Raw genomic sequence first — 26,577 nt, 5'->3', positions numbered from 1 at the left:
TGGACATTCTTGATAAAAACCTGCTTCCCCTAAGGTGGTCATCATCAGAAGCAACGTAATGGTAACAGCATGGCTCCCAACACACCCGGTTCAAATCCTACCGCAGTCACTTAGCAGTTGCGTGTTATCAGTCAAGTGATTTAACCTTGCTAAGGCACAGTTTCCTGATTTGTAATGTCTGTTGAGAGAATTAAATGAGATAATGTATACAAAGTGCCTGCCACATAGTAAGGATATAATAAACAGTGGCTGTATTATGATTATGATGATGATTATTATTACCACTGCTACCATCATCATCATTATCATTATTTTATTTTGATCCTTGCAGAACCTTTCCTACTCAACATGCTATTTATTAAAAGTCTGGAATGACAACCAACTGAAATCTCTTGCGGAGATCATCATAAAACGTGGTATTTTTGATGTGCGTAGTTCTGTAAGATTATTATAATGACACCTACTACTGTTATTTTATAGTTAGAGAGCCTGTCATCATTTCCACTACATTTTCTGGGATTTATATCTGAGCCATAAAAAAAGGCTTTCTGAGCTATACCCTGCCTGAAAAAGAGCCTCAATGAAAGTGAAGTGCTTTCTAGAACTTTGACACAGTAAAAATGAGGCTATGGAAAGGAAAAAATTAGAAGTTCGTCGTCTTCATACGCCCACCCCAAACTCTTGCACCAGTTTTTGAAGGTCTTTTCAGACGACCCTGGTATTTTCCCTTCTCGCCCTTTCCCCAAAATGGTTAAAATTCAAAATGGAAAACAGCCATCACACATGGGCAATGACTAATTTTCCTAAGGAATTTTAGTATTCGGAATGTGTCTGCTTGTGCAGGCCTGTGCGTTAAAGGCTCCCTGAGTATGCATTGACTTGATACCCAATAATGGCTGCTAAGGAGCCGTTATGTAGTGCCGTGTCAATGATCCGTGCATTGAGGACTCCCTGAGTACGCATTGACACGATAGACCGGAACGGCTCAGAAGAAGCTGTTATGGTCTATCATGCCAATGATGTGCGGATATTGGCAGGGCCTCTGGCCCTTCCATGGAAATTATGGAGTCTCTGAAGGAACTGGTGTGGGCGCCATTTGGGCGCCATCCGTGAGCTAACAGTTCCACTCTCCCTTCTCTTTGGGTTTACTTCAAAAAAGTCAGCTTGGAAAAGTTGTCCAATAACTTCAGTGGTCCCACGTTACCTCCGCAAAACATAAGCAAGAGTTAAAGATCTTGCCATTTAGTCTTTTCGTTTCTTCTCAGAGAAAGAAACTGATACGGCTAATAGTAAAAGGAGGAGCAAAAGTCAAGGTAAAATTTTTTGATTATAAATATCTCTTTTCTGGTTTATGAATTTCGTGTTATTCGTCTATATGGTGCTAAGCAGACTTTTTGCAGCGGTGGTGGTGATTTTCTGAGATTGGAAGATTGCATCTCTGCAAAGAAAAATTCCTTTTTTATATGTCCTCAGCAGTTGAATAGGTACTCAGAACTTGGCATATAGGAAATGGTTCAAAAAACCTTGGGAAGAGAAGTGCAAGTTCAAGAATAAAGTTTGGATTCACACATGCTTTACCAACTTAAGGCAGTAATTAATTCACTTATGGTATTTACATGCCCCTCTTCAGATACTTATGGAGAACATGGGAATTTTAAATTCACAATTCAGTGCAAAATTTAAAATGATCTTCATTAGAATTTGAAGCTATACTCTAAACTGCTTTATATACTACCAACAGGGAGTCTCATTATGTAGTACTATATTTGGACTACCTTCTTTACATTTTGTAGCTGTAGATTTTGAATGTATTTCTGGTATGCTTGAGCAGAATCAAACAAAGTGTTTTAATCTGCTCTATTAACTAACCAATCCACATAGTTGCATGGCAAACGTATGAAGTTAAGAGACCTTAGTGCATCTTCTTTACTGATAACGTCAAAGGATCGTGGAAGAAGAGAGATCTAAGATACCCAAACACAGAATGGTGGCAAAGCCTTGCAGAAATACCAAAGCGGTTCACTAAAGAGGTTGGTGGGAACAAAGAAACAGTCCGATTAGGCAGAAAATTGCTGGGATGATTGTGATTCTAAGTATGGAAGGTACTTCCATGCTCATTTCCTTGAGTAGAAAATAGTCCAATTCTTATAATGAAATTCGAAACTGGGTGAACATATCCACCATTGGTGTATATTAAATGTTGACTGACTTAATGATGGACAGAAGGAGCAAGGCAGGGAACTCACTAAATGCCAACCCAAAGTAAATACTCAGTAAACAAAGAAGAGTAGAGGGAGGAGATGTAACATTAAATACCTACTAGGTACTTGATACTTCCTATTACAAGTATGTCTTTACAACAACCCTGGTGCATAGGCTTTATGAGAAATGGAGACACAGTAAGGTTAAGCAATTTGCCCCTGGTCACATGGCAAACATGAAGAAGATACTAGATCTGAGCCCAAGGACCTAAAGCCTAGACTCTGGTGTGTGAGTGGCTCTTTTGGTTAAGAGGTTGCCTTCCACTCAGGTCATGATCCCAGGGTCCTGGGATTGAGCCCCCCTTGGGGCTCCCTGCTCAGCGGGGAACTTGCTTCTCCATTTGCCCCTCCCCCTGCTTGGGACTCTTTCTATCAAACAAATAGATAAAATCTTTAAAAAAAACTTTTTTTTAAATAAAGCCTAGACTCTCTTGAACATCCATACTTCCTCTCTACCTGCCTCCCTGACTCACAAGTCTTACAGGTCTCACTGAGAATGGTGGAAAGCCATTTGACTTAAATACAAACTAAAAGAGAGAGAGAGAGAAGAAAAAAATCCCAAGTACTCAAAATGGCAGAGCTCGCACTTAGTGGAGTTCAAGAAATTGTTAATAGGATGGTAAGGGGTGTAACATAAGTCATCAAAAGCTTTTTTTCTAGATATTACAATATACACTAAACCTTTAATGTACCTGCTGTATTCATTTTTAGAAGCTGCTTGAGTAGAACGGATTCACCTTCATCCTAAGGACAGCAAATGATCATTGTGTCCCATGTGCTGAATTAGTCACTGGTGACAGTGGGATGATCAAAACTGTCCTCAAGGTGTTTGCACATTTGTGAAGAGACAAATAAGAAACAGATATTTTAAGTGCTGTGACAAAGGTCAGCCCAGAACATATACTTAGAGGAAGTTTTTTCAGAGGGCGTTGCTCCTCTAAGAAAGAGGACTATGTCTACTTCCTGGAAATGAAGAGGCATAAGACCATGCCAAAAAGAAGTGACTACTTCTTTTCCTTGTTTGCTTTTTAACGTTCCCTAAAGAATTGAAAAGGAATAAATACCTCAGCTTAAGGTTATTGTTTCCTCTTTTCAAGAATGTTTTGGCATAGCCCAGAACCTGAAATGCCTCTGTCACAGAACTCCCAGCAGCCTGATTAGCCGTGCTTTGAAATAGCTATGCTTTAGTCATAATCAGAATTTACCGAGTCTCTTCTAGGCTCCAGACACTGCCCTTAGAATTTTGTTCAGTGCTCCCAAGGAAGCCTCTACGGTAAGTATCGGCCCCCATCCATGATGAACTAAAATTCAGAGAGGTAAAGAAACCAACTCAGGGCCACATGGAGAGTAAGTGGCAGAATCAGAATTTGGACACAGATGTGTTTGTGTCTGAATGCTGTGTTCTTTCATGGTATTGAATCCCTCAGTGCCTGGGGAGAAAAGAGAACCAGGCTCTATTCATCATAAACGAATGGACCTAGGGATGTTCCTGGGGCAGGAGTCTGGGGAGTGGAGATGTGAACATGAGTAGCAGGACAGCTCACCTTGGAGGAGCTAGTGGACAGGACACACCGAGGGTATGTGAAAGAAAGTGCTGCTTCACCTGCAAGCAGACCAGTTAGTAGCTTCTAAATGTCATGCTTAGTTGCGTAAGCTCTTTGGAATCTTAAAAAAATATATTATCGAATTCACATCCCATGCACGTCTCTTATGGCTGTTGTCCAAATCCTGTTATCTGGGAACTTAATTTAAAATAGCTTGGTCTTTTTGCATTGTCAAAAATTCTAATAAAACAGGAATATTTCATACTTGCATAGACCAAATTCTGTGGGACATCCAAAGCTTAGCTCTTAAATTATGTCCTTAGAACAGTGAGGAAGTAAAACCTAGATAGACCCTGTTGAAAAGCACAATTCAGATATGAATTCGAATGGATACTTGACTCACGTGCAACCTATGTGAGAGGCACCATTCTGCTTTTTACCTGTATCTACTAATCGTCTTTAATTGTAATAACAAGTCAGAAATTTTAACAAATGGTTTAGCTGAAAACACAGAAAATGCTCAGTTCTTGTTCTCTTTTGACAAAGTAAATGAATTTCTGAAAAGGTAGAAATCTTTAAGTTCATTTCCTTAAATTCTAAGCCCTTTAAGCAAGGTATACAATGTGGGAATACGCAGCTGCATTTTTTTTTTTTTAAAGGCTACTGTTCCTTTAATGCCCAGCTGGTTCTGAGATGTAATAAAATTGACATATTGATTCCTTTGAATTTACAAATGCCTGTTTCATAAACTCCATCTCCAAAGCCTAGGCATCTTTAGAGCACTGTCATTTTTTTTCTCCAAATGGATCAATTATGTGCCCACGTAATCCTGTTACCTGTGAAATCCATGCATACTTCTCCCATTTGCTGCAGTTCCCAGGCGGACAAACTTGCATTATGTACGCATAAACAAACAGCGCATTTTCCTGATATTAGAGATTGTTTTCAAAGTGAAAGGCAATCTCTTGGGTCCTTTACTCAAAAAAAAAAAAAAGAGAGAGAGAGAGAGAGAGAGAGAGAGAGAGAAGAGAGAAAAGCAAAGAAAAAAGAAAAAGAAAAACTGTGTCTGTTCCTTTGAGCAGCCTCAGTGTATATACACATACACAAACAAGTGTGTGTGTATGTATGTATACATCCATATAAATGTATATGCATTTATATTTACAATTTGCAGGGCCCAACAATTCACTGAAATCATACAGTTTTGCTATGTTCAGTCCCCTTTAACATATTCACCGAAGTAAATTCTTCCTTTTAGTGAAACTAGTTCGTGAAGGGTTATCCCATTTTTTTTTTATTGCTGTCTTTCCCCCTTTGTTGATAATGAGTTATTTAAGGACAAATCATCCCTAAGATACCTTGAGACAACTGAGAAATGAAAACCCGAAGTGAATTAGGTTATAAAGTTTGCAGCCATTTTCTCAAAGGAAAAGTCTTCAATATTTGTCACTGTAGCACTTGACACTCACTGACTCTGAGCCTTCCTTGAGCACACACAGAGTCCTTTACTGAAACAACCGTAGAAAACACAAGGATTCTGCTTCTGCTACATTAGGAGAGAAACGCCTCAGTGAACTAGAAGGTCTTTCCTCTGTCTTAAATCTGTAACAGCAAATTGTCTTCCCCCGCAAGTACATTTACACGTCCACGTGCGGACACCCTCACTGGTACAGAATGCATACAGAAGGCTTACGTGCGAATATACACATAGACTGTGCCTATAGAATCCCCTGCAAATAACCAACAAGCAAACATGCTTTTGTCAATGTGTGAACTCTCCGTGGGAGCCAAGGACTGGGCATGCTCTGCACAGAGCTATGAATTCTCGCTTCAACCTTTCAGCCTGTGCTGTATCTGATTTTCCTCACTTCACTGGGCACCCAGCAGTCCAGCGACACTGCACTCGAACTCCACAATTTGTCTCTAAGAGATTCCCCAAATCACAGAACATCTTGTCTGCTGTCCAATGTGCTCCCCATATGTAGAAAAGATGGTCTGAAAAATTGGGTTGTGTCTGGAGCCCTGTGGCCTGGCCCACCGCTGCCATTGTGCAGGAGTGGTTTTAAAGATAAATGACTGCATGTTAACCAGATTTGACATGCTGTACAAAGGCAGCCACCTTTGGTCCCATGACACGGCCAAACAGCAAACACAACAAGCCAGCCTGGCAAAGATGTCCGACATGAATAAAAGCACAACGATTTGTCACATAGTTGTTACAAAACGTTAGCAGCTTTAGGGCTTGCCATGGGATGGCAGAGATAAGGCTGAGTAGAGAACCTGGAAGTTTAAGGATTGGTGAGTCTTAGGCAACAGGAGAGTTAATTCAGAAAAGGAGGGGGAAGTACTCATGGCAAAGGGATGCTTTTCATTTGCGTCCTCATCAGGCCGAAGAAGGCCTTCATGTCCTGAATTGAATCAGCAAGGCCAGTGTTCCGGGGTTTACTAAATTCCTCTGTCTTGAAGGGCTGTCTGTTAACCGTCTCTTTCCAAACTCCCAAAGATGTAACACCTTCTGGCGTCAGTTTCTTGAGGATCAAGAATCATGTTTCATTTTCTTTTTCAAACTGGCATAATAATGAATGAAAGGAAGACTTCTGAGGATGAAAAACCCTTACACCCCACTTTGTCTCAGCCTCCACCTAGAGAAAAGGTAATCAAACTGCCTCACTTTCACTTTTTCAAAGGCTGGGTTTCCTTGTCCTAATGTCCTTCCACAATCACTTGTAACTCTGGAACTCCCACGATTCCGGTCGCATTCAGCCATACACTCTTCCCCGTACCCCAGGCTCATGCCCTTGCCAAGCCCTACTGCCCTCCTCTGTAAAACGTGCATTAAAATAATTGTATCTGTTCGATACAGCTGTTGTCAGGGCAACATCAGAGGGCACAGGCAAAATTCTTAGCACAGGTCCCAGCACATTATAAGTACTCAATAAATGTAAGATAATATTAGCTTCCGTGCAGTTGCCAGAGACATTTCACTGAAACACAAACATGATTATGTCATTCTTCTTCTTTAAAAAATGGTTCCCAAGCTCATCATCACCTATTTACGGGAGAAGAGCCAGAAATATGGCATGGGGGATTCCATTTGCAGACTCCATTTAAGCACATCCTCTTGCCCACACCCTATGCTCAGACATCTTAGCTGGCCGGTAGCATCTAAGGGGCTCTACCTTTCCCTTCTCCAATGCCTGTACCTCCTCTTCTGCCAGCCCAGGGTGCCCTTCCCTCTCTCCACTGGTGAAATCAAAGTCATGTGATCCACACTGCCCTCAGATGCTGCCTTCCCCTGGAAGTCTGCCCTCCCCACCTGCTCCAAACCTAGTTATGCCATCTTGTACATTCTGTACTCACTGGGTGAAGTTCCTTATTGTTCTCACCACATTTTTCTCATTTCTTGAGCACCCCTCCCAATCCCCTTTCCTACTAGACATCAAGCTCCTCGAGAGCCCAAGCTCTATCATTCATTTTTGGATCTGAGCCTCAAGTATGGTGTCCGCACATTGTAGATGCTCACTTAATGCAGAATGAATAAACACTGCAATTCTCTGCTGGAAAACCAGAGGCCTAAAAGGGACCTGGTGGCATACTTTTTAATTATTTTGCAACAGATTTTCTTTTTTTCCCCCTTACAATGCAAAGCCCAGATCATCCTCAGGAATGAAGGTGAAAGGAACCCTGAGTGGAAAAAAGAAAAATGTGCATTTCTCTTCCGCAAACCTGACATCAGCTTCGCTGATGGAGGGATTGCTACTAGCCATAGCGGAGTGAATCAAGTAAGCGCAGATGGTGAAGTTTGCAAAGAAAAGGGACTTAAAATACCAAATTGCTGGCCAGTCAAGTGCTGTCATGGCCACATCGTTCAGACCTTTTCCAAACATCCTGATGACGTTGTAGGAGTACGGAGAAGACACTTGGGAGAGGGAGTTTGTATAACAGGCACTGTCATTGTCATGGTTCCATATAACTAACATGGGTGAAATCTCCTACGTAAAGAACTCCACGTTGCCCTGTGAACTTACAGAGGACATAGAATCAAATGCAACGAGGTAAGAAGATTTCTACTGAAAATTTTCCAAAGAATAGGGCCCGGAGCTCTATTGACATCTGTGATTCTCTAACCTTTGTGACCCCTTGTAAACCCAGAACCAGCACAGCCTGGAGCATATCATAGTGCCTCCCCCACCCCACTGCTCTCCTGAAATTTGAACCAAGCCCCATGTGGCTGCAGATCTCCTGTTCACAGGTCCCGAAGGGAACCCAGGAAGCCAGTCTTTGACGAAGGGTGCACTCTCGCTCACCAAAGGTGAACTGACTGCTGGGAGAGGAAATCGTCTTAATGGCAGTTAGTTGAGGGGGGGGAGGAGGAGTAAGGAGCTGGTAAGTGCTGGGGGGATCACGGAGTTAACTGGTGACCTTTCAGTTGCCTCCATTAATAGGTCTCATTTTATTTCTACTTGTGATATTAAATGGGAAACAGATTTAAATACGTTGGAAATGACGCCAGGTCACTCGGAACCACCAGCTGAGTTGTCACCTCTAAACTGCCCAGTTCACTTGTTCCTAAAAGTGGTGATGAGGAAGGGTCATGGGGAGGAGGTCTGATACCAGGCCTGAAATCAAAGGACAGTCAGATACTGTCAGGAACACAGACTGCTCCTTATTTTTTGTCTCTCTCCCTGAAATGTCAGGGTTACCCAAAGAATATCTTTGGAGTGAAATCATTGATTTCCGCCTGAAACACCAAAGAGTCATGCAGAATATTTTACACGAGACAGTCTGATTGTTAGATTGATCAGTAATAGTTAACTAAACATATTCTTAGGATAAGCTTTATATGGAGAGATCATTTTGCAGAATGCCAAATACAGGAAGGGGATGCTTAAGAAGTCCCCCAAAGTCCCTTTAACTCCACGGGCAGCCAGATATTCAAACCCCATATTTGCCTCGATTAATTTTTAAAATATTTTAAATTCACATTGTTCAGGCAGTAGTATGGATAAACACATGAAAGTTAAATTTTGTCCATTAGAAAGGCGATTTTAAAAGCTTAGTGGTTCTTATTTTAATTAAAAAAACAGTGTAAATAAAAATAATTTTAAAATAACATCTAAACTATAAATTTACTCATGTACTACAGAATGTGCCATTAGCGTGCTTGACATACATTAAGTTGATGGTGTAATGTTTCATTAGAAAGTTGCATCTTTGTTCATTAAAGGAAGAAATGGTATTAATAAGTAGAAGTTCCTTTCTTGTTTCAGGTTCCGGAAAAATTTTTCCTAGTAATAACTTTATTCACCAGTTTTGGAGGCTTTTAGGTGGAGTAATAAAGATACGGTTAAAAATTCTAAGGAAAACATTAGCCTATTCCAACTCTCTAGTTCTTCCTTAAACTCTCAAAATAAAACTTCAAGTGTTTTATTAGATTAGTTAATAGTCTCTGTATGTCTGTGCTATACCTGTTCCTTGAGAAAACTTCCTTCCGGGTCCTAGTTTGCTGATGGGAGCATCGCGCAGAAAACCCAACCTCCACTGGCCGGAGCTTCAGGGGTACAGTTTTGACCCCCGTAAGAATTTTAGGCTTGCAGTCTGCACTCTCATGTTTCCGAATCTAGGTCTAAAATATGTGCGGCAATGCTTTGAGGAAGTAAAAAACTGACGGATCGTGCCATCCATGGCAGCATTTGTTCAGCATTTGGTACAAACGGGAGGAGAAAAGATACAGAATGCATGGATTGATTTTCAAATTACCTCAATATTTTGAAAACATTTTCACCTGCATGCTGAGAATGCTAAGAATGGCAAGGAAGGCAATTGTGCATTTGCAGAGCCTCCACTGCATTCATTTATAAATTACCTCATCACTGACTGAAATTAACACTGATTCTTACAGGCAATTTCTCAATTTCCAATGCTAATTACATTTTTTTTACTTTTAAATTCTGTACCACCTGTTTTGGGCAAGACATCTTAGGCAGCGCGACCGCATTTAATCACAATTTTAATTAACCGCCCTGTAGATGTGAAAAAGAAGCAATTATAATGTAGATGAATGATGATTTTTCTGCATTAAATTGTTTTGTTTCCCTGGTATGTTGATTGTAACACAGCACACAAATACAGTAACTGTACAATTTTTTTCTATTGTAATTTAGTAATTGTTTTTGGAAAACCAGTTTGGGAATGAGTGACTTCATCTGTTTACAAATTGATTGATACTGTTCACTCACTGATTGCCGCGGCGTATATTTTGGTATTGCACAGCCTAGCATAAAATATAATTAGAGATGCACAGGCTTTGCAGCACCATTTTGGAATCTGAAAATCAACTGTAACTGAAGTATGTTTTCCTTGAGCATACTAGTATCAGTTGGGGCTGATGAAATGATAATCAAAACAATGGGCTTTCCAATTCCACCACTAGTAGAAACCCTTGGTTTCAATCTGATAGTCTAATATGGTAAGTTTATGAATTACTCCGTACTAGGCCTGGGAGCTGGGGGCTGGCAAGTCTGAGGCTTGCACAACTCACTCAGATCCGTATCACGAGAAGCATACCAAGTGAGGTAAGGAAACAATGATGAAAAATAAAAGAGGTGCTGCTTTGGCAATGGAAAGATTGTTCCCGACACCCCGGCACAATGCACTGGTGTGCTGTAGCTCTAGACTATCTCATCTCTACACGGCGATACAATAAGATCGCATTCACGCTCCTGGCGTCAGATACTGATCATGAAAGCCCTACCTCGTTGCAGATACATTCAAAGATCTTATTTCCATGAAGCAGAGCTTGTTCTTCTCCCAGCTAGGCAGGGGATGGTGGTGGTGGGGGAAGACAGCCATCGATAACTGTTTATTTGAAACCTGATGCTGACTGATGGCTAGAATATCTATGCTTACTATTCTCACATGAACCAGAAATCCCTTCAGGAATGCCCTATACTAACATCACATCCACGCCCAACCTCAGGAAAGTTCTCAGTTAATACCCTTCATTGGTATCACAGAGTTGATGTCTCCCTCAAATGCTCCAACGAATTGTTCTGAAAGGTGCTCACGTGGATGAGCCCTGGGCTAGGCCATTTCTGCTGGCCTGGAAAAAAGGGGAAAAGGCCATGTAAGCAATTGTGGATGTTCAAAGGAAAGCTATTTACGAGATCTCTTCATCTTCTACTTTGCTTCTTTTTACACTCCATTCCTTAGAAGATCCTAAACCGGGACAGTTCATTAAAAGGTGAGAAGTCATGTTGGTCCTAGCCATACGTTTGTTCTAAAACATAGCAAAGATTATGGCTTTACTTAGCGCAATTTCCAGATAGGATGTTCTGAGTTGGTACAACAAAGCAGATAACATTGAGGTAGGGTTGGGGCAGGAGGACTATTTGGATCAACTCGTATTTGTCTGTCTCTTTTATAAATAGTTGCTAACAAAGTATTAATAGAAAACACCAAACCAATGCCAAAGTTTACTTCGTATATTAAGTAAGAATCTGCCCCATTAATATATTAAAAGGTCTATTCTTTAGCCAGATTGTAGATTTGCATGTCTAAATCTTGTTCACAACAATGGGATTGGACACAAAAATCTCCCATAAAACTAAGAGAATAGACCGCACTGCTATGCCCCTGGCAGGATGTCTCTTTCATGTATGATAGTACACAAAAACTAGCTATAAAAGCTTATTCCTGCCTAGACACCCCTACCTGTGTCACCTTCTCTAGCTGTGAGAATCATTCGGTATAAATGAGCATTAAGAAAACTACTACTAGAAAAAAAAAAGGCAATTCATTTTAGTTAGTAAAACAGTCATTGCTAACAAAGTGTGTTTAAGGGCAGGTGCAAGTGGGTATGTGTTTTACTCTGGAGATTTAATTTCTGATTTTTAATGCAGTCTCACTGGTTATTAGCAGCAATACTTTCATACCGCTGAATATTTTTCTCTCCTTTGCCACCTTCCTCACCTTCCCCAGAACAGCTCTTGTGAAAGATGTTGTTTTATGAATGGAGGTAAAAATAACCTTGAATATCTCAAATTATAGCCTCTTTACATAACGAAAAGGGAGTGATCTGGCAATAGATTAAAACAAATTTTTTTTTTCATAAAGTTGTTCCAGCAATACTGCTTATTTGGAAGTTTCTAAAAGTGGTAGCATCTGTGTTCCTGCTGGGACGGGATGTCATCCCACAAAGCATTCTACGAGCAGTTTGTCTTGGAGAGAAAAATAAAGTACCTGATCCCGGGCCTTAGTCGGTCTTAGCTCCCCATATTTTCACACTCTGACCCACTGCGCGTTCCTTGGAGCAGAGAGCTGCTTCCCATGGCTACCTCCTCAATATAAACTTGCTAACTAATCTCTTAGCAAACACTTGAAGAAAACCTGAAGGGAGGAAAAAGAGGCAGAGGGGGAACAAGAACCCCTCGGCATAGATAAAGCTCAGGACACATTCAACGGGACACTGGAATCTAAATTTAGTACTAAACTTAACTTTTCTTTTGAAGAGGCAGCTGTTGTCTGTGTAACAGGGAATTTTAAAATTATTTTCTTTTAAAATCTCAATCCTAATTCTCTAATTTTAACACAAACTCCTTTGATTCTTTTTTTTTTTTTCCTTGCTGGTAGCAAGACATACCTTACAGGTATTTGTAAATGGTTTCTTTTCTAACTGAATATCTTTTTAATAATGTATCTTTTTAGAAGTCTGCCCAGACTGTGAATGCACAAGGTAACTTTTCCTTAGGAATTTATGTGAGAATCCACTGTTGAAATAAATGATGACTTCCAACCAATGATCAAAGAAAAATAAATCTTTTACCCTAATAAGACTTTTTAAGACTGGAATCCCCTTTTTAAATGGATAACAGTTAAAAGGCTACTGGCAGTCTATTTATTTCCAAAGTTGTGTTTTAACGTTGGCGACATGTAAACTGCAGGAGCAAATGAAGCCTAGGGTCTTCGAAGTTAAAGCTTTTAAAATAAAGTTGGTATGTAGTATTTGAAAACATATTGTTTGGAATTTAAGTTTTAATATCTAGGAATAAACAGAGCATTAAATCAAGCAAAACTGTGACAAGGCCAATATGCACATGGACTATGCCAGGAAGGCATCTTCAGCCCTTTGTTCACAGCTTAACAAAACTGTGCCGTCACACCACTTTAGTTCAACAGTGCCTGTCGAATGGGCATCAGCAGATCAGCCAATGCCTGTCATACACAGAGCCTGAAGACGGCTTGAAAGCAAGGGCTTATTCGACCCCCAAGTCGAGTTGGAAAGTGGCGAGGATTTTAATTCATCTAGTAAAGACAACAACACCCACCCTCCTGCAAAGGTAGAAGAGATGAGAAAGGATGAGAAAAAAATATTGTCTCAAAAAATAAACATAAAGGACGGAAAAAAAAACATACTCGGGCAAAGAGAGCACTTTTCCTATTTGTGTTCTTTGTAGAGCAATTATAAAAGTTTTGCAATCATAGATTTTTCTTAAAGTGACAATCCCGATGCTGAAATAAAAGTTTAATGTCATTGCTCTTTTAAGACTTCCCCACGTATTTTGGCCTTTAAACAACTGAATAAATGTTCTTATGTTATCAGGATAGGAGGATGTTATTTGACAAAGGGAACCTGCAACCCCATTTATTCAAAGAGGTATCTCTTTAAATGTATTTTTTGCTACGTGGCTGTTTTTGTTGACAAAAATCCACTAACTTTTGAATAGACAGTCTCCTGAGCTCTGGTCTCTGTGAACATTTAATCTGCTCCCAAGCGGAAACCTGAGAAAACAAACCTGGTAAAGAGAAAGGTTGTTAACTTTCCTCCAAGTTAGCAGTTCGGGGGGAGGAAAAAAAACCACCAAACCGCCTTATTTTCCTCCTATAACACTGATCATGAGATTTGGCTTTCAAGCTTTAATAAGTTCTGAGGAGGTGCCTCAGAACTTTGCTCCTGTTTAATTAAGTGTGCCCACTCCTCTTCAGGCATCCAATCAGATGAAATGAGAGTGAACTCCCCCTCCCCACCTCGGGAGCAGGGCTGGTGAATTCTAGTGGTAAGAATTAGTTGAAGGTGTTCTGAATCTCCCAACCTTTCAAGCTCCTCCAGGATACATTGCTCCTGAGATCCACACAGGAGTTGAGATTTCCCTAACAGGAAAGTTGAAAAGCTCTAGCTCTCAACCTCCCCACCCCACACCCCCTCCCCCCCCACCTCGGTCTTTCACTCTGCTACTGTCAGTTTGCTGCCTGTTCTTTAGCTGTCTCTTTTCCAGTCCCTACCCTGTCAGTTTCTGGCCTGCCAATTTCAACTTGAAGCTTGACTGGGCTGATTTGATGCAAATACCTCCAGGGAAAACCCTGAAACTGATGAACAGTTATGTCAAGTCGATTTTGCACCATCGGGAAAAGGTAACCTCTGAGAGAAAAAAAACAACAAGGTTAAAGAGACAAGGGCTTTTCACGTGTAATACCTCTGCTGCACATCTCGTTCACTGTTTACCATCCCTCAGAAATTGTAACTGTCAGAATTAGTCCTAATTGCAGATGCGAAAGCTGCCATTATAATAAAAACAGAGGCAGTGCAGGCATTAAATGTAGCAGCCTAATTTGTGAGACTACAGAAAAGGTAGAGTAAATGAATATTTCATTACTTTAATTACCAGGGACTACTCTTTTCTTGCTGTCTTATGATAAGTGTTGCTGTAACTAGCAACAGCAAACATCCACTAAAACATAAAGTGCAATAATCGTCCTGCTGTCAGGATCACCGCTTTAAAATACGAGCCGGGAAAAAAATATAATGGTTTATCTATTTCTTAGAGATTGCAGAAGTAGAAGATGGAAATTCATTTAATGTCAGGGGAAGAAAAAAGCACACACAAAGGCACCAGTAAACAGGTTTTAGTCAGAGAATAATGGCTCCAAGAGAGAGAAGGGAAAGAAAAAAAAAAAAACCAGTTGGCTATATGTTTGAAGTGTTAGCCCTAAAAGAACGTTAGAAAGTGAAAAGTAGGAGGTAATAGTGTTTGGATTTTTTAAGGCAAAATTTTGTTTTGTGTTGCACAACATCACTGCTTGAACATTAGAAAATAAAACTCCAGTGACTGGGGGAAAGACAAGAGGAAAGCAAGTGGTTTTCAAATGATTAAGCAAAGGTGGAAAAAGTTCAAGTTGGCAAAAGTTTAGAAGCTCAGTCCAGTTCCACTTAAAAAAGACTAGATAAAGCCTGCCAGAAAAAGACTTTGCCTGTAGTTTCATAGTACTGACTCGAAGATTTGGGAAGTATCAATAATTACTCACCACTACACCTTGAAAAGCCCTGGGCATCTGTCTGTTAGTGTCGATTTCAGGTAAAGGGGAAAAGCAAAAGTGGGGAGGGGGATGGATTGTGGGAGGGAGAGGTGGGCCTGGCAGTGTGTATGTGTGTGTGTGTTGGGGGGTGGTTTGAGGAGGTTGCTGAGACTGGTTGAAGCCAGCCTGTCTCTGCATTTATCACTTTGTCCCAGAGGAGGTGTTTGTTCAACATAGCAGTTTGACGGCACAAAAGCACTGTGGCCAGAAGCCCTATCAAAGAACCTACTGACACATATCATTTGTGGTCTTGGTTTCACAGGGTAAGGCTACCTCACACTTTATCTGCACAAGTATAAAACTCCACACATTTCTAAGCGTTCCATATAGTTTAATGCCCTCCCTTTCCCCCCTTTTAACTATTATAAACACTACTTTAAAATATCGTCTTTACCCAGGACTCCTGAATACTATTTAAAAAACCATAATAATTTGCATTCAAGTTAGCATAATCTGCTTTAAGGTTGGTAATACTGAAGGAACACTGAGGGTGGGGAGAGGACAGTGTAAAAGCACAAAGCTTGTAATTTATCCTAAATGACACACTTAAAGTTGACATTAATAGATTCAAGTAACTTTTGTAAGAATCATGTGGCACAGGAAACACCTTTTTTCATACAATAAATCCTACTAAACAGGGGTCTACATTAATTCTTCACCTCTACTATTTTCATGGGAATATATTTCATTCACAAGCTCTAGGAAGAGAGTTGGGGTTCTAGGGTGCATTTGTATATGTGGAATGTGTGCATATAGGCTGTACTTAGTTTTCAAATTCCCATTAGTAGAGCAAAGGTGATGGGAAATCTTTAGAGGACAACCATTTTGCTTAGAGATTTTTCCCTTTTAATGGGCCTATTTATTATGAAAACACAGCTTACTGAGTTCTTTATATATAAACCTCACCTCTTAAAACTGAGAAATCTCATGATGTGAAACACTTTAACTGATGCGCTTTGTGTCTAAAATAGAAACTGAGGTACTTCCAAGAATAGGCGAATTGCAAAGTTTCTTTGATTACAGTTACTCACATATAAAAGACAATATAAATATAATTTAAACTAAGAAACAGTGAAGTTTATATATTACATTACAGATCACCTGGGCACTGAATTCCTTGAAATTTAGTCATCTGTTTAGGACAGAGAAAAAAAATCTCAGATCTTTATATAGCGTGATATCTTCCTCTGTTGATCTATTATTGATTGCTTATTTTTAGGAGAGAATGTCTGTCATCTTGTCAGGAGTACCTTTCTTTCCTATTTTTGATTATAATAAGAAATGTGAAACAAAATTAAGAACAGAAATCACTATATTGTCATATTAACAAGATAACTATTGAAAAAAAACCATTACATCTTTTTAATGTAGAATATGTTTCAACTTTTTGGCATGGGAAATCATTAATGACAACGACCTGTTCCCAAAAGAATGCTGTCATTTACCTCTATCACCTGAGATTATTTAAAAATGTTTCCACCTTCTTGCTGTGACTTAAAAACACCTTCATATATTTGCTCTTACAATAAGAAGTTCGCTAAAGTGACCAGTTCTGCATTTGTCATTTGCTTGCAAGAATATCTTCACTTAAGTGGGATTTAAAATCTTAATTTCAGAATAGCCGAGTTCAGAATTAGGTCTCCTCCAGTTTAAAGCAGCATATGTATGGTTTCAAGTTGAAATAACACACGGCAACCCAGAAAAATGAAGAATAAGTAAAAACAGATTGGATACAATAGAACATGACGTTTAATCCCGTAGATTATAGGAGAAATTATCTGGAGTCTTCAACTTTATAGTAACTTTTTTAAAAAAGGAAAGGTAACTTAAATATGTGCACTAACCTTTCAATATTTCTTTTAATTCTAACAGTTACTTTAAATCTCATCCCCTCAACTCAGCTTACTAATAGACCTAACTTTGTAAAAAAAAATCATAAATCATTACGACGATTACATTCCTCAACTGAAAAATGAAAGCAAAGTTCAATCAGATCCTTCTCGAAATGTTTGCTCCCCTTACATCCTTTATGTGTCCCCGCTGCTTGTTCTTCCAAAGTCTGGTTTTCGGGAGCCCGTTATTAATTTCTAACCAAGACTGCAGCACCCACTGTAATGTACTTGGCTTTATTAACTATCATATGTTCCTGGGCCAAAGACACAGAATATCTGATGAAACATTGATCATCTTCCTTCTCTTTTCAGCTCCTCCAACTTTCCTGTCAGGAGCCTGGAAAAATATGCACAGTTACTGTTGCTGAGGGGAGACAAAGTTTAACTTCTGGGTTGGCAATCGGAGAATAATTCATGAGCAGATTTCTAGCAAATGATATGATTTGCTAAATTTTGGTCTTTGATTTATATTTATGTACTCCTGCTACTGTTAAGGTTTTGCCAACCTCAATTAGATCATGAATGAGATCATTTTAATTCAGCCCCCAAACTGTGACCTGACCATGGTCTGAAAGTGTTCAAAAAGTAATTTTAAGCCTCCCTTTGATTTGAAAAGGAATACTGCATGCTTGGTCGTTCATACAAATAACATAAAACTTAATTATTGGATGATTTGGCAGAGGACCTTCTTGCCAAACAACAGTCAATGCCAGCTACTGTGATGCTGGCGATGCCCGGCCCCCGAGCACACAGCCCCCTGTATACAGCATTTGTTCATTGTGTCTCAGGGGCAAGATGCTTTCAAACAGGATTCATGGATCTGGGAGGCAGGGTGCAACTCAAAGGGTGTACCATATTTATAACTCCAGTTAAAAAATGCTGTCTCACCTAGAAGGGAAGTAGATCTGCGCTGTCAAATCACCAGGAGGCTGTGACAAAGGGAGCTTGCAGCCTGACACACGGTGTAACAACATAGCAAACACCTTTAATCCTGTCATGTCTCATACCCTTTACTTTCTCACACATTTGTGGCTGCTTGAACGTTGACACCTACACTCTTTTTCGAAACTAAATAAGGCAATCTTATTTAAGCCCAAATGCAACACCTGTAAAGTTATTCTTGTGCCCGGCAAAAAATAACCATTAACTCCTTCCTCTTATAAATGCCTCTCTGCTTGCTTTGGCAAGTCTCAAGTTGGTAACAGTCTGCCTGAGGCCCTGACTCTGAGGTTCACATGACCTTCCGAGCTCCAAAAGATAGGCAACACTTCCCCCTTGAAAAGATGCGAAGGCTGTGATAATGTCACTGTCCCAACTGGCCTCTTACAGCTTTTTGAGCTGAAGCCCCTTTCTTCATCACAAACTTCTGGTGTCTTTTATAGTAAGGAGAGAGGCCCCAGTTGCTTTATTCCCTCTAGCTACCATGGTCTAATATTTTAAAAGCTGGAAATGAAAATAGCTTTTCTAAAGATATTTCCTGGAATTTTTAATGTGCTGCCTTGATTCCTTTTTTTTTTTCCTTGCCAATTATAAACCACCATTTGGAGGGCTTATGAGCAATGTAAGTCCACCTCATCTAATTAAACCACATTGTTTTAAAAGCTTGAACAGTTTTCATGTCTACAAGACTTGTCTGAATAATAAACTGCTAGAACCAGAATTCTGAGTGTCTTTGGAGAGCCGGGATTTTATCTGCTGAGTGCAAAGGGCCAGGCACTCAAAGAGTTAAAGAGTGTTCCCGCATTGCTGGGTAGGTTAATATCACAGCTGCCTAGTAAAGCATTATCCCGGTACCTCACTTAACAAAAGCCTCCTTTTGCAAACAGACTCCCACTTTCCCCCCAAGTGTCCAAAGGTGTTTACTGAAGTAAATCTGCCTAAATCCTTCATTGCTTGGGTCATGGGGGTGGATAGGAGGGGTGGAAGGTGTAGGGATAATCTCTTTTTGTAAATTCTGTAAATCTTCTGGGAAAAAGAAAAAAAATCAGGAATCTGTGTCACATGCTCATGTACAACTTCTAATATCTCTGCCAGTTCTGCTCTTATAAGCGAAATCCGTACAGTGGCTATCAGAAAAGCCCCATTTCCAATTATTCACTGTGCTGTTTGAAGCGACTGCACTTCTAAACTTGTGTGTGTGTGTGTGTGTGTGTGTGCATGTGTGTGTGTGCGCGCGCGGGCATTATGTGCTTAATCTAATTGTTGAAAAACTGTTGGTATCTAAAAGCGGTTTCAGAAAGGGGGGAAAAGAAGACAAGATAGTTCAGGAGCAAGATAATGTAGCTGAAAAGTTGTCACGAGAGGTTTCTGCTCTTGCTGTGGTCTCATTCCGATACCATTAACTGCATGTTACTTTTGCATGTTGAAAATGGAGGCAAATAACACAGTAAAACCTGACAGGTCCGCCTGCGAGGGTTTAAACAGTTCCCAGTAAGAAGGAGCCCTTGAGGCATAAACTTTCTCTCTGAGGAGAGCATGAATACCACCAACCCCTCCCTACAAATCTTGAAGCATCCAGTTTGAGATACAAAAAGGCTGTCATCTCACAAATGTTAAACATACTAAAAAAATCTGAAAAAAAAGTATGGAGAAGGTGTGAAAAACGTGGCACTTTACAGCCCTCAAAGCTTTTTAAAATAGAACAACTTTTCCCCCTAAAATTCTTTTCAGAGAATTTTTTTTTCCTTTTTGGCTCATTTGAGAGTTTCTTTCTTGGCTTTTTTCCCCTTTCATTTGAAAATATGAATTATCATAAAAAGTCAGGGGAAAAAATGGGAAAGTCTTTTCCAGTTTTCCTGAAGATTTATCAGTGTGTTCAGGCTGGGTGTAAGCACTTCTCCCTTTTTCTCTGGGCCAGACACCCATCACTGAAACCAGAGCAGGGCCTTGGGAGACTTTATCCCTTCTCTCCTCCAGAGCAGTCTCCAGCTGCAGCAATCCCCCCTCCCCCGCCGACGCCCCCCCCCCCCCCCCCCCGCCCTGCCCTCACCTCTCTGGTCTGATGGTAAACAATAAGTAAAGCCAAATAGTAGGCAGCACTCAAGAGTGGGAAGTCCACACACCTGACCCCAAGTCTAACAGGCTTCTGAGGGAGAATTTGATCCCTCGCTGACACTTTTTACCTCAAGTGTTGAGCGGGTGGCCATGAATAGTACAGACATGCCATCTTGTAACACTATATGCCTGTCAGGAGGGACAGGGCCTGGTCAAGCATCAACTATATAAGGCTGGTAACTAGGGAAAGCCCAACAAACAGCCACAAACACCTAAGTTATTTTACTACCCTCTGCCTCTCTCCTCCTCTCTCCTCTCTCTCTCTCTCTCTCTCTCTCTCTCTTTCTTTTCATCTTGGCTTTCTGTGGCAGAATGCAAATGGAGCCTGCCGGCGGTGAAAGGGCTGAATTGTGATTAAGAAGAAGAAGAGCTCCTTTCTTTGTTCTCCCCTCAGGGGATGTTTACTGGGAGAGACACAGCGGATCAGATATGAAAGGCATTCAGGTCAGCATTGATGTGAGCGAAAGTGAAATCATACCTAAGGCATTCAAAAGACCGCCGTGTCAGGGGTTCAGCTAACGGTGCAGCTACTGTGCGTGTCTTCCCGGAGAGGCAAAAATCTTTTCACAGACTGGCGATTTTTTCTCCCTAATTTACTACAAAATTATAAAAGTTTCCCCACCCTATTTACCTCCTACCAGATGACACGAGAGTTAGTATTTTCTCTCCTTTTGGACCACACGCGAAATTAGACCAACTTCTAATAACTGTATTACCTTAATGAACCAGCAAGGCACCATCTGAACTGTGAAATCTTTCTTTTTTAAGCAGATGTATTCATGTGTGATACATATATGCATAATATGAAGGGGAGAACTGAATGAAGAGAAAAGCCAAAAGCACACACATGGATGGCTTTTCCTCTCACTTTTCTCAGAGGAAACACAAGACAACACACACACACGCACACGCACATAGTATAAAAACAGTACAGAACACCTTAAAACGAAATTCTTTATTTACTTTGTAACTACTAGTTACACTTTTCCTGAGAGTTTTCACTCTGACAGGACTGTCACCCAAGATAAAGGTATTTGGCACATAGCTATTAAGGCAAAGACTTCCATAGAGTCTGCTGATTATTACTGCTTTCCTTTTAAAAAATGCTTGATGAAGAAATACTTGGATCTTACTTTTTAAAAGTTTACACTCCCCACAGCCCAAATAGTCATTCAATAGATTTTCCAAGTGGTAAGCTGATGCTGTTGGTATAAACAGAGCTATGTAAATATATACAAAATTCACAAATCACAGCAAACATACAAATAATAGGGAGGTGCCTAGATGTTTCAAGGCTTAAAAATGAAAAGGAAAATCACATTTCATCTTCTGATTGGTAAAGAAAGAAAAGAAATGGGGGGGGTAAAGGCTATATTTATTGGTTTTAAATCATCCTTCCCTCTGCTCTGAATAATTTTTTTTCAACCTTCACATCTTGGCTAAAAAGCATATTTGGGCTTATGTTAACATCTGCTTTTGTGGTGACATTTAATTCTGTATATTTTCAACTAGTGTTTCTGCATCACAGATTTTCCTCCTTTATCTCTTTGCTCTAAAAAGACAACCAAAGAGCAATCAAAAAGGTGTCTGACTTGGCCATTCAGACAATTGCCCCCTTGTGGGAATGCGGGAATGAATGGTACAGTGGACACCCCAGCACCATTGACGTTATAAACATGTAAATGAAACACATTAGGGCAGACAATCAATTGTCTGTGAGCATTGCAAACCTGCACTCCCTCTCTCTGTGACAGGCACAAAATAGTGTCTACCTTGGGAAGCCACGGTGCTGGAGAGGAAAAGGACAAAGAGTTCCCTTTCACACAGAAGAAAATGCACCTTAAAAGCCTTGGAAGAATGCAGATGACAAAAACTGTTGTAAGGAAAAGAATCTCCCACATCTTGGAATAAACGCGGCTCTGCTAGAGAGCTAGCAACACTGTCCTCTCCTACCTTCAGGGTAGACATATATTTCTCGAAGGAAATATTCTTAATACGGCATTAGGGTCTTTGATAACCTCTTGGAATTTTCTTTACTTGGAGCAAATTAAGCAAGCAAGCAAGCAAGCAGCATCGGATACATAGGACATAGCAGTTTAGCAGGGAACTTTACTCTTGGCTTTATTCGTGTTTGGAAATAAATGCTTAAAGACGTGAATTTATTTTTATTTGGCAACAGAGTAACAACATAAAGTTTAAAATCCTTCGCTCACCCTTACCCCTGGTGGAGCGTCACACTATGGATGCCAGCAGGCTAGTGGCTCTGTTACGAAGGAAGGCATGTTCTACCTCAATTGACTTAGTTTTTCCAAACCAAAATAAAACAAATAGATCAGTCTAGATACATAGCCCCCAGTCTTGTGTGTGTGCAGCGTGACGAAACTTGCAGAAGATCTCCACAGAGAGAAAAGGATGGAGATAGATATCTTTGGAGCGCCCTCAGAACTGGTACCTGCCACACAAACTGCCTCTGAAAGCTTTGAGAATCAGCAAAACGGGCTCCCTAGAAACTCACCAACTTTCTGAAGAGAGCTACTTGCAAAAGATTTCTCCACTTGCAAAGAGAACCAAGTCTGAAGCGAGTGTAATCCGAAGGCAACTTCCCTGCCTCAGTGTATACTAAGGGGCTCTGACTCTGGGCTGCACCATCCCAACGTCACCTCTCAGAGAGGAGAGGCAGGAGCCATATCCTTCAGAAGGAGCAGAATGCATTTCTTTTCCTTTTTATTTAAGCATCTCTGAAACGGTAGCAACTTCTCTGTCCTCGGCTGCCTCTAAGCATCCCCACCAGCGCCTCCACTCCCTTTAAGGAAGTGCTAAGGAGAGAGGGCTTATCTTAAAAAAGGATAATCATTTCTGCTCATCTGATTGTTTCTCTTCTAGGGTCCAAAGCCCTGAAAACATCCAAATTCATCCCTTTTCTTTACCACTGGAAGTCAGGGACCAAAGGCATTTGTAAAAATCTTCCCAACTCCCCCCATACAATCCCCAACCCTTTAGCTGAAAGTTTGAAGAAAAATCAAATTTAACTTTTCTGTCTTCCATTTCCTTTTCCCCTTCACTCCTAATTCAGTTTTCATTTAAAAGACAACTTCATTCCCTTTTCTGAAACACGCAGTCTCCGGATTTGATTTTTGTTACAACCTGCATGTTTATGTGCGATTTTTCTGAGGCTGATGCTGGAAGGCAGAGGGCTGGGGAGGCTGGCCCATCTTCCCAGGCTCCACAGGAGGCAGGAGGGAAGCAAGAGCATCCCCAGGAGCCAGAGCCTGAATCAAGGGCTAAAGCAACAAACTTTGCAAGTTACAACTGGGCCGCCAGTGGCAGGCAACAGCCGGGCATCTCCTGCTCCAAGTGCTCATTTCTGACTCCAAGGCTGTGTGGAGATAGTGGGGTATAATCAGGGGAATGGAAAAGGGGGGCTGGGTTTTCCCCCTCCTCTCCAGCTTCAGTGAAAGTGTTACAAAGTGAGTCAGGCGACTGAAGATCATCTGACTGAACTTTCTTGAAACCGACACACATTCTTGTCTGCCGGCAACTTGCTTTTTGCCTCCTTCCCCCTCACCCCTCTCCCCCTTTCCTCCTGCACATCTTACTTTCTGGGAAGAGATTTCATCCTTTCCATGTGGGGGAAAGGAGACTGTCAGCTATGGATTAACTTGGCCCTGGCACTGTCTTTACCAAGCATCTTGCTGGCCTGAGAATCTTGAAGGCTGGATTTTGATTCTTGTTTCTCTCTTTGCACATTTATTTCCCTCAAACTGTCTCCTTCTCCATTGCTTTTTAATAATTGTGTACAGCATCATCTTCTACCCACATTCTTGACCAGCCTTTCAAACACACACACACACACACACACACACACACAAAACTGCTTTACATGTTTTTCTTGTCGCCTTCATCTATATATACGTTGTTGACTTCATTAAAATTATATAACGTGCCATTCTAGTTTCCTGGATGACCATCTTTTTTTTTTTCCTTGCAGCTTCTTACTTCTGTGATTAGTATTGCCATTATTCCTTTCCAGGAATTTCTATATGATTTTGATAAGCATCATCATATTTAGTGTTATCAGCAAAGACACAAGCTCAAAAGTGACATCTTTTCCATGAATCCAGGAAAGAAGAAAAATCCACTCAGTTCAGATAAATCCTGGCAATCCCCAAAGGGAAAGGCATTGGATATGTGCTTGATGAGAAAGAAAATGAAAAAGGGGGAAGAAAACTCTTCTACCTGCTTCTCAAAACCAGGACATTGCTCAGTCAGATTAAACCTGAAGAAAAGCACTGACAAGCAACCAATTCACAGCCTGTTTTTCCACAGATTATTTGGAAAAAGGGACAGGTAATAGTCAAAGTTAGAGAAGCTGTAAGCAACGGACAGGCTTGCTGTTAAGTGTGCAAGGTCTGAGGTAAATGTCTTAAAATGTGCAATTCAACTTTCCATTTCGGAGTGTTGAGGCTTCTCCCAAGTTAGTGGCTGGGTGGAAGAAAAATGGTTGCAGTGTCCATGGCTGAGCACCTCCCTGGCACTCTGTTTCACCTGCGAAGCCCCCGGCAGGCCTCCCTTTTGACCAACCCCACCCCTTAGGGTTCCCAGGAAGCTTGGAGCTTTCTGTTTCCACAGACCTGGGCTCTGGCCTGACCTCACTGCTGGGGCCAGGCTGGTCATCGGTGGCAAAATCCCAATGGGGGTGGGAGGAGGCAGGAAAGCAGAAACAAACATTCTAAACAGTCTCTTCTGCAAAAGAACACTTCTGGGAACCTTGCTTTATATCTCGGTCTCTTCTCTCTCTCTCTCTCAAAAAATGACTGTTTAACATAAGAAAAAAAAAAAAAAGCCTCCTTGACACAAAGCTTTTGTTATCCAGTTGATCAGCACCGTGCTTTAGATACTTGTAAGAGGGGGAAAAAAGCCCCACAACAGACATTGATTTTAGAAAATCAATAACCAACATTTAATAAAAGGAACAGAGGAAACACAAGAGAGGAGAGGGGGACATTAGGTATAATTTTAGTGTCTACTAAATTACCCAGAGATGGAGAAGGGGAGGTCTCCTGTGTAAGGACCACCTTAAATAATGCCAGATACCAGAATGAAGAAAAAAATTAAGAGAGACAGAGATACAGAGACAGAGAGAGGGGGAGAGAGAGAGAGAGAGAGGAAAGACTGACTTAAAAAGAGGCAGCCTCAATTGGATCTTGGGGAAGGAGCTCGGAATATATTATCGTACTTGTTTTCTTTCTTTTCCCCCCCCCTTTTTTGTAATACTAAGCCAAGCAAATAGATCAAAGGCAGCACAAAGGGAAAAGGCAGGATAACGTAACGAACAGTTTCTGACCAAAATTCCTCTTCACTCCCCCATATGGCTCGACACCTCTACCACAACAAGCAAAAGACACACACACACACACACACACACACACACCACAACCTAGAGAGACAGAGAGAGAAGCATCACTTGTCTCTAATCAAAATTCTCTCTTCTTTGTGTTTTCTCTCTCTCCCGAACCCCACACTGCGCCCACAGCCGCCCCCTCCCAGCGCCGCGCAGCTCCAGGGCAGGCCGGGGGCGCGCACAATTGTCCTCTCTAGAGGAAAGTTGCTCCAAGTGGGCCGGGCGGTCCCCGCGAGGTGCGGGCTGGGTTTGCGGGAGGCCGGAGGCCGGGCCGGCGCCGCGTCCCCACGTCCAGTTCAGGAGCGTCAACGCGGCCCCGTGCCGGGTGATCAAGCTGAGATCGAGGGGAGCGAGAAGTTTCCTTTCCCAGTCTGAGCTGGCGCTAGTTCGCTTGTTTGTTTTGGGGGGTTGGTTTTTCTTTTTAAACTCAGTATCCTCTGTCAGCTCCCCCCAGCACCCTCTCTGGTCCCCAGCTCTCTCCCCTCCCCCAGGCGCCTTCTGCGCTCTTGCCAATCACTTTTCTCTTTTATTCCCACGATTTTCTTGGGGGTAATACCTGGGGGGGGGCGATCTCTCTCTGTCTCTCTGTTTCTCTCTTTCCTTTCCTTCATCCCTTCTCTGCCTCTTTCCAAGATAGATCTTATTAACAGTCACCCTTTTAATCTCCCACCTCTGGTCTGTGGGTCCCCCTCACACCCCCATCTCCTTCCTCCTTCCTGACTCAGCTTGAATAACGGGCTCCTCCTGACCATGTAGAAACTGCCCAGAAAAGTCTCCCCGCTCTCTTCGACCCCTCCAGTCCCCGACGTGGGGCTAGAGCCCGCTGGAGAGGAGCCACCCACCCCCGAGCCCGCACGGACCCTGCCGGACCCGCGCAAGGCCGGCCGAGTCCCTCCCACCCAGGGTCCGGGCGCGCCCGGCCGGGCCCCGCTGCCCGCGGACCGTTACTTGGCTTACGGAGCGGCGGCCGCGAGACTCCGGCAAGAAACTTTAAGCTTTGCGGAGGCACAGCCCCAGGCCCCCTCTCCCGCCCTCGCAGCTCCTCTGCCACCCCCGCCCCCGCCCCGGGACCC

General features: G+C 41.6%; 1 protein-coding gene across 1 annotated transcript in view; it reads right to left on the bottom strand.

Moving 5' to 3' along the window:
* Nucleotides 1-23,056, bottom strand: part of ZEB2 (zinc finger E-box binding homeobox 2) — a 124,923-nt gene extending 101,867 nt beyond the window's left edge. Inside the window, exons 1-2 of the mRNA XM_044244373.1 lie at nt 23,031-23,056; nt 22,619-22,707 (exon numbers count right to left, since the gene is read on the bottom strand). Of these exons, the coding sequence (XP_044100308.1) occupies nt 22,619-22,707; nt 23,031-23,056 (115 nt within the window). The remainder of the gene's footprint in view (nt 1-22,618; nt 22,708-23,030) is intronic.
* Between the last annotated feature and the right edge of the window lie 3,521 nt (nt 23,057-26,577).

The sequence above is a fragment of the Neovison vison genome, chromosome 3 (genome assembly GCF_020171115.1).
Source record: "Neovison vison isolate M4711 chromosome 3, ASM_NN_V1, whole genome shotgun sequence".
Classification (NCBI taxonomy): Eukaryota; Metazoa; Chordata; class Mammalia; order Carnivora; family Mustelidae; genus Neogale; species Neogale vison.
This window is presented reverse-complemented; position numbering and strand designations above follow the sequence as displayed.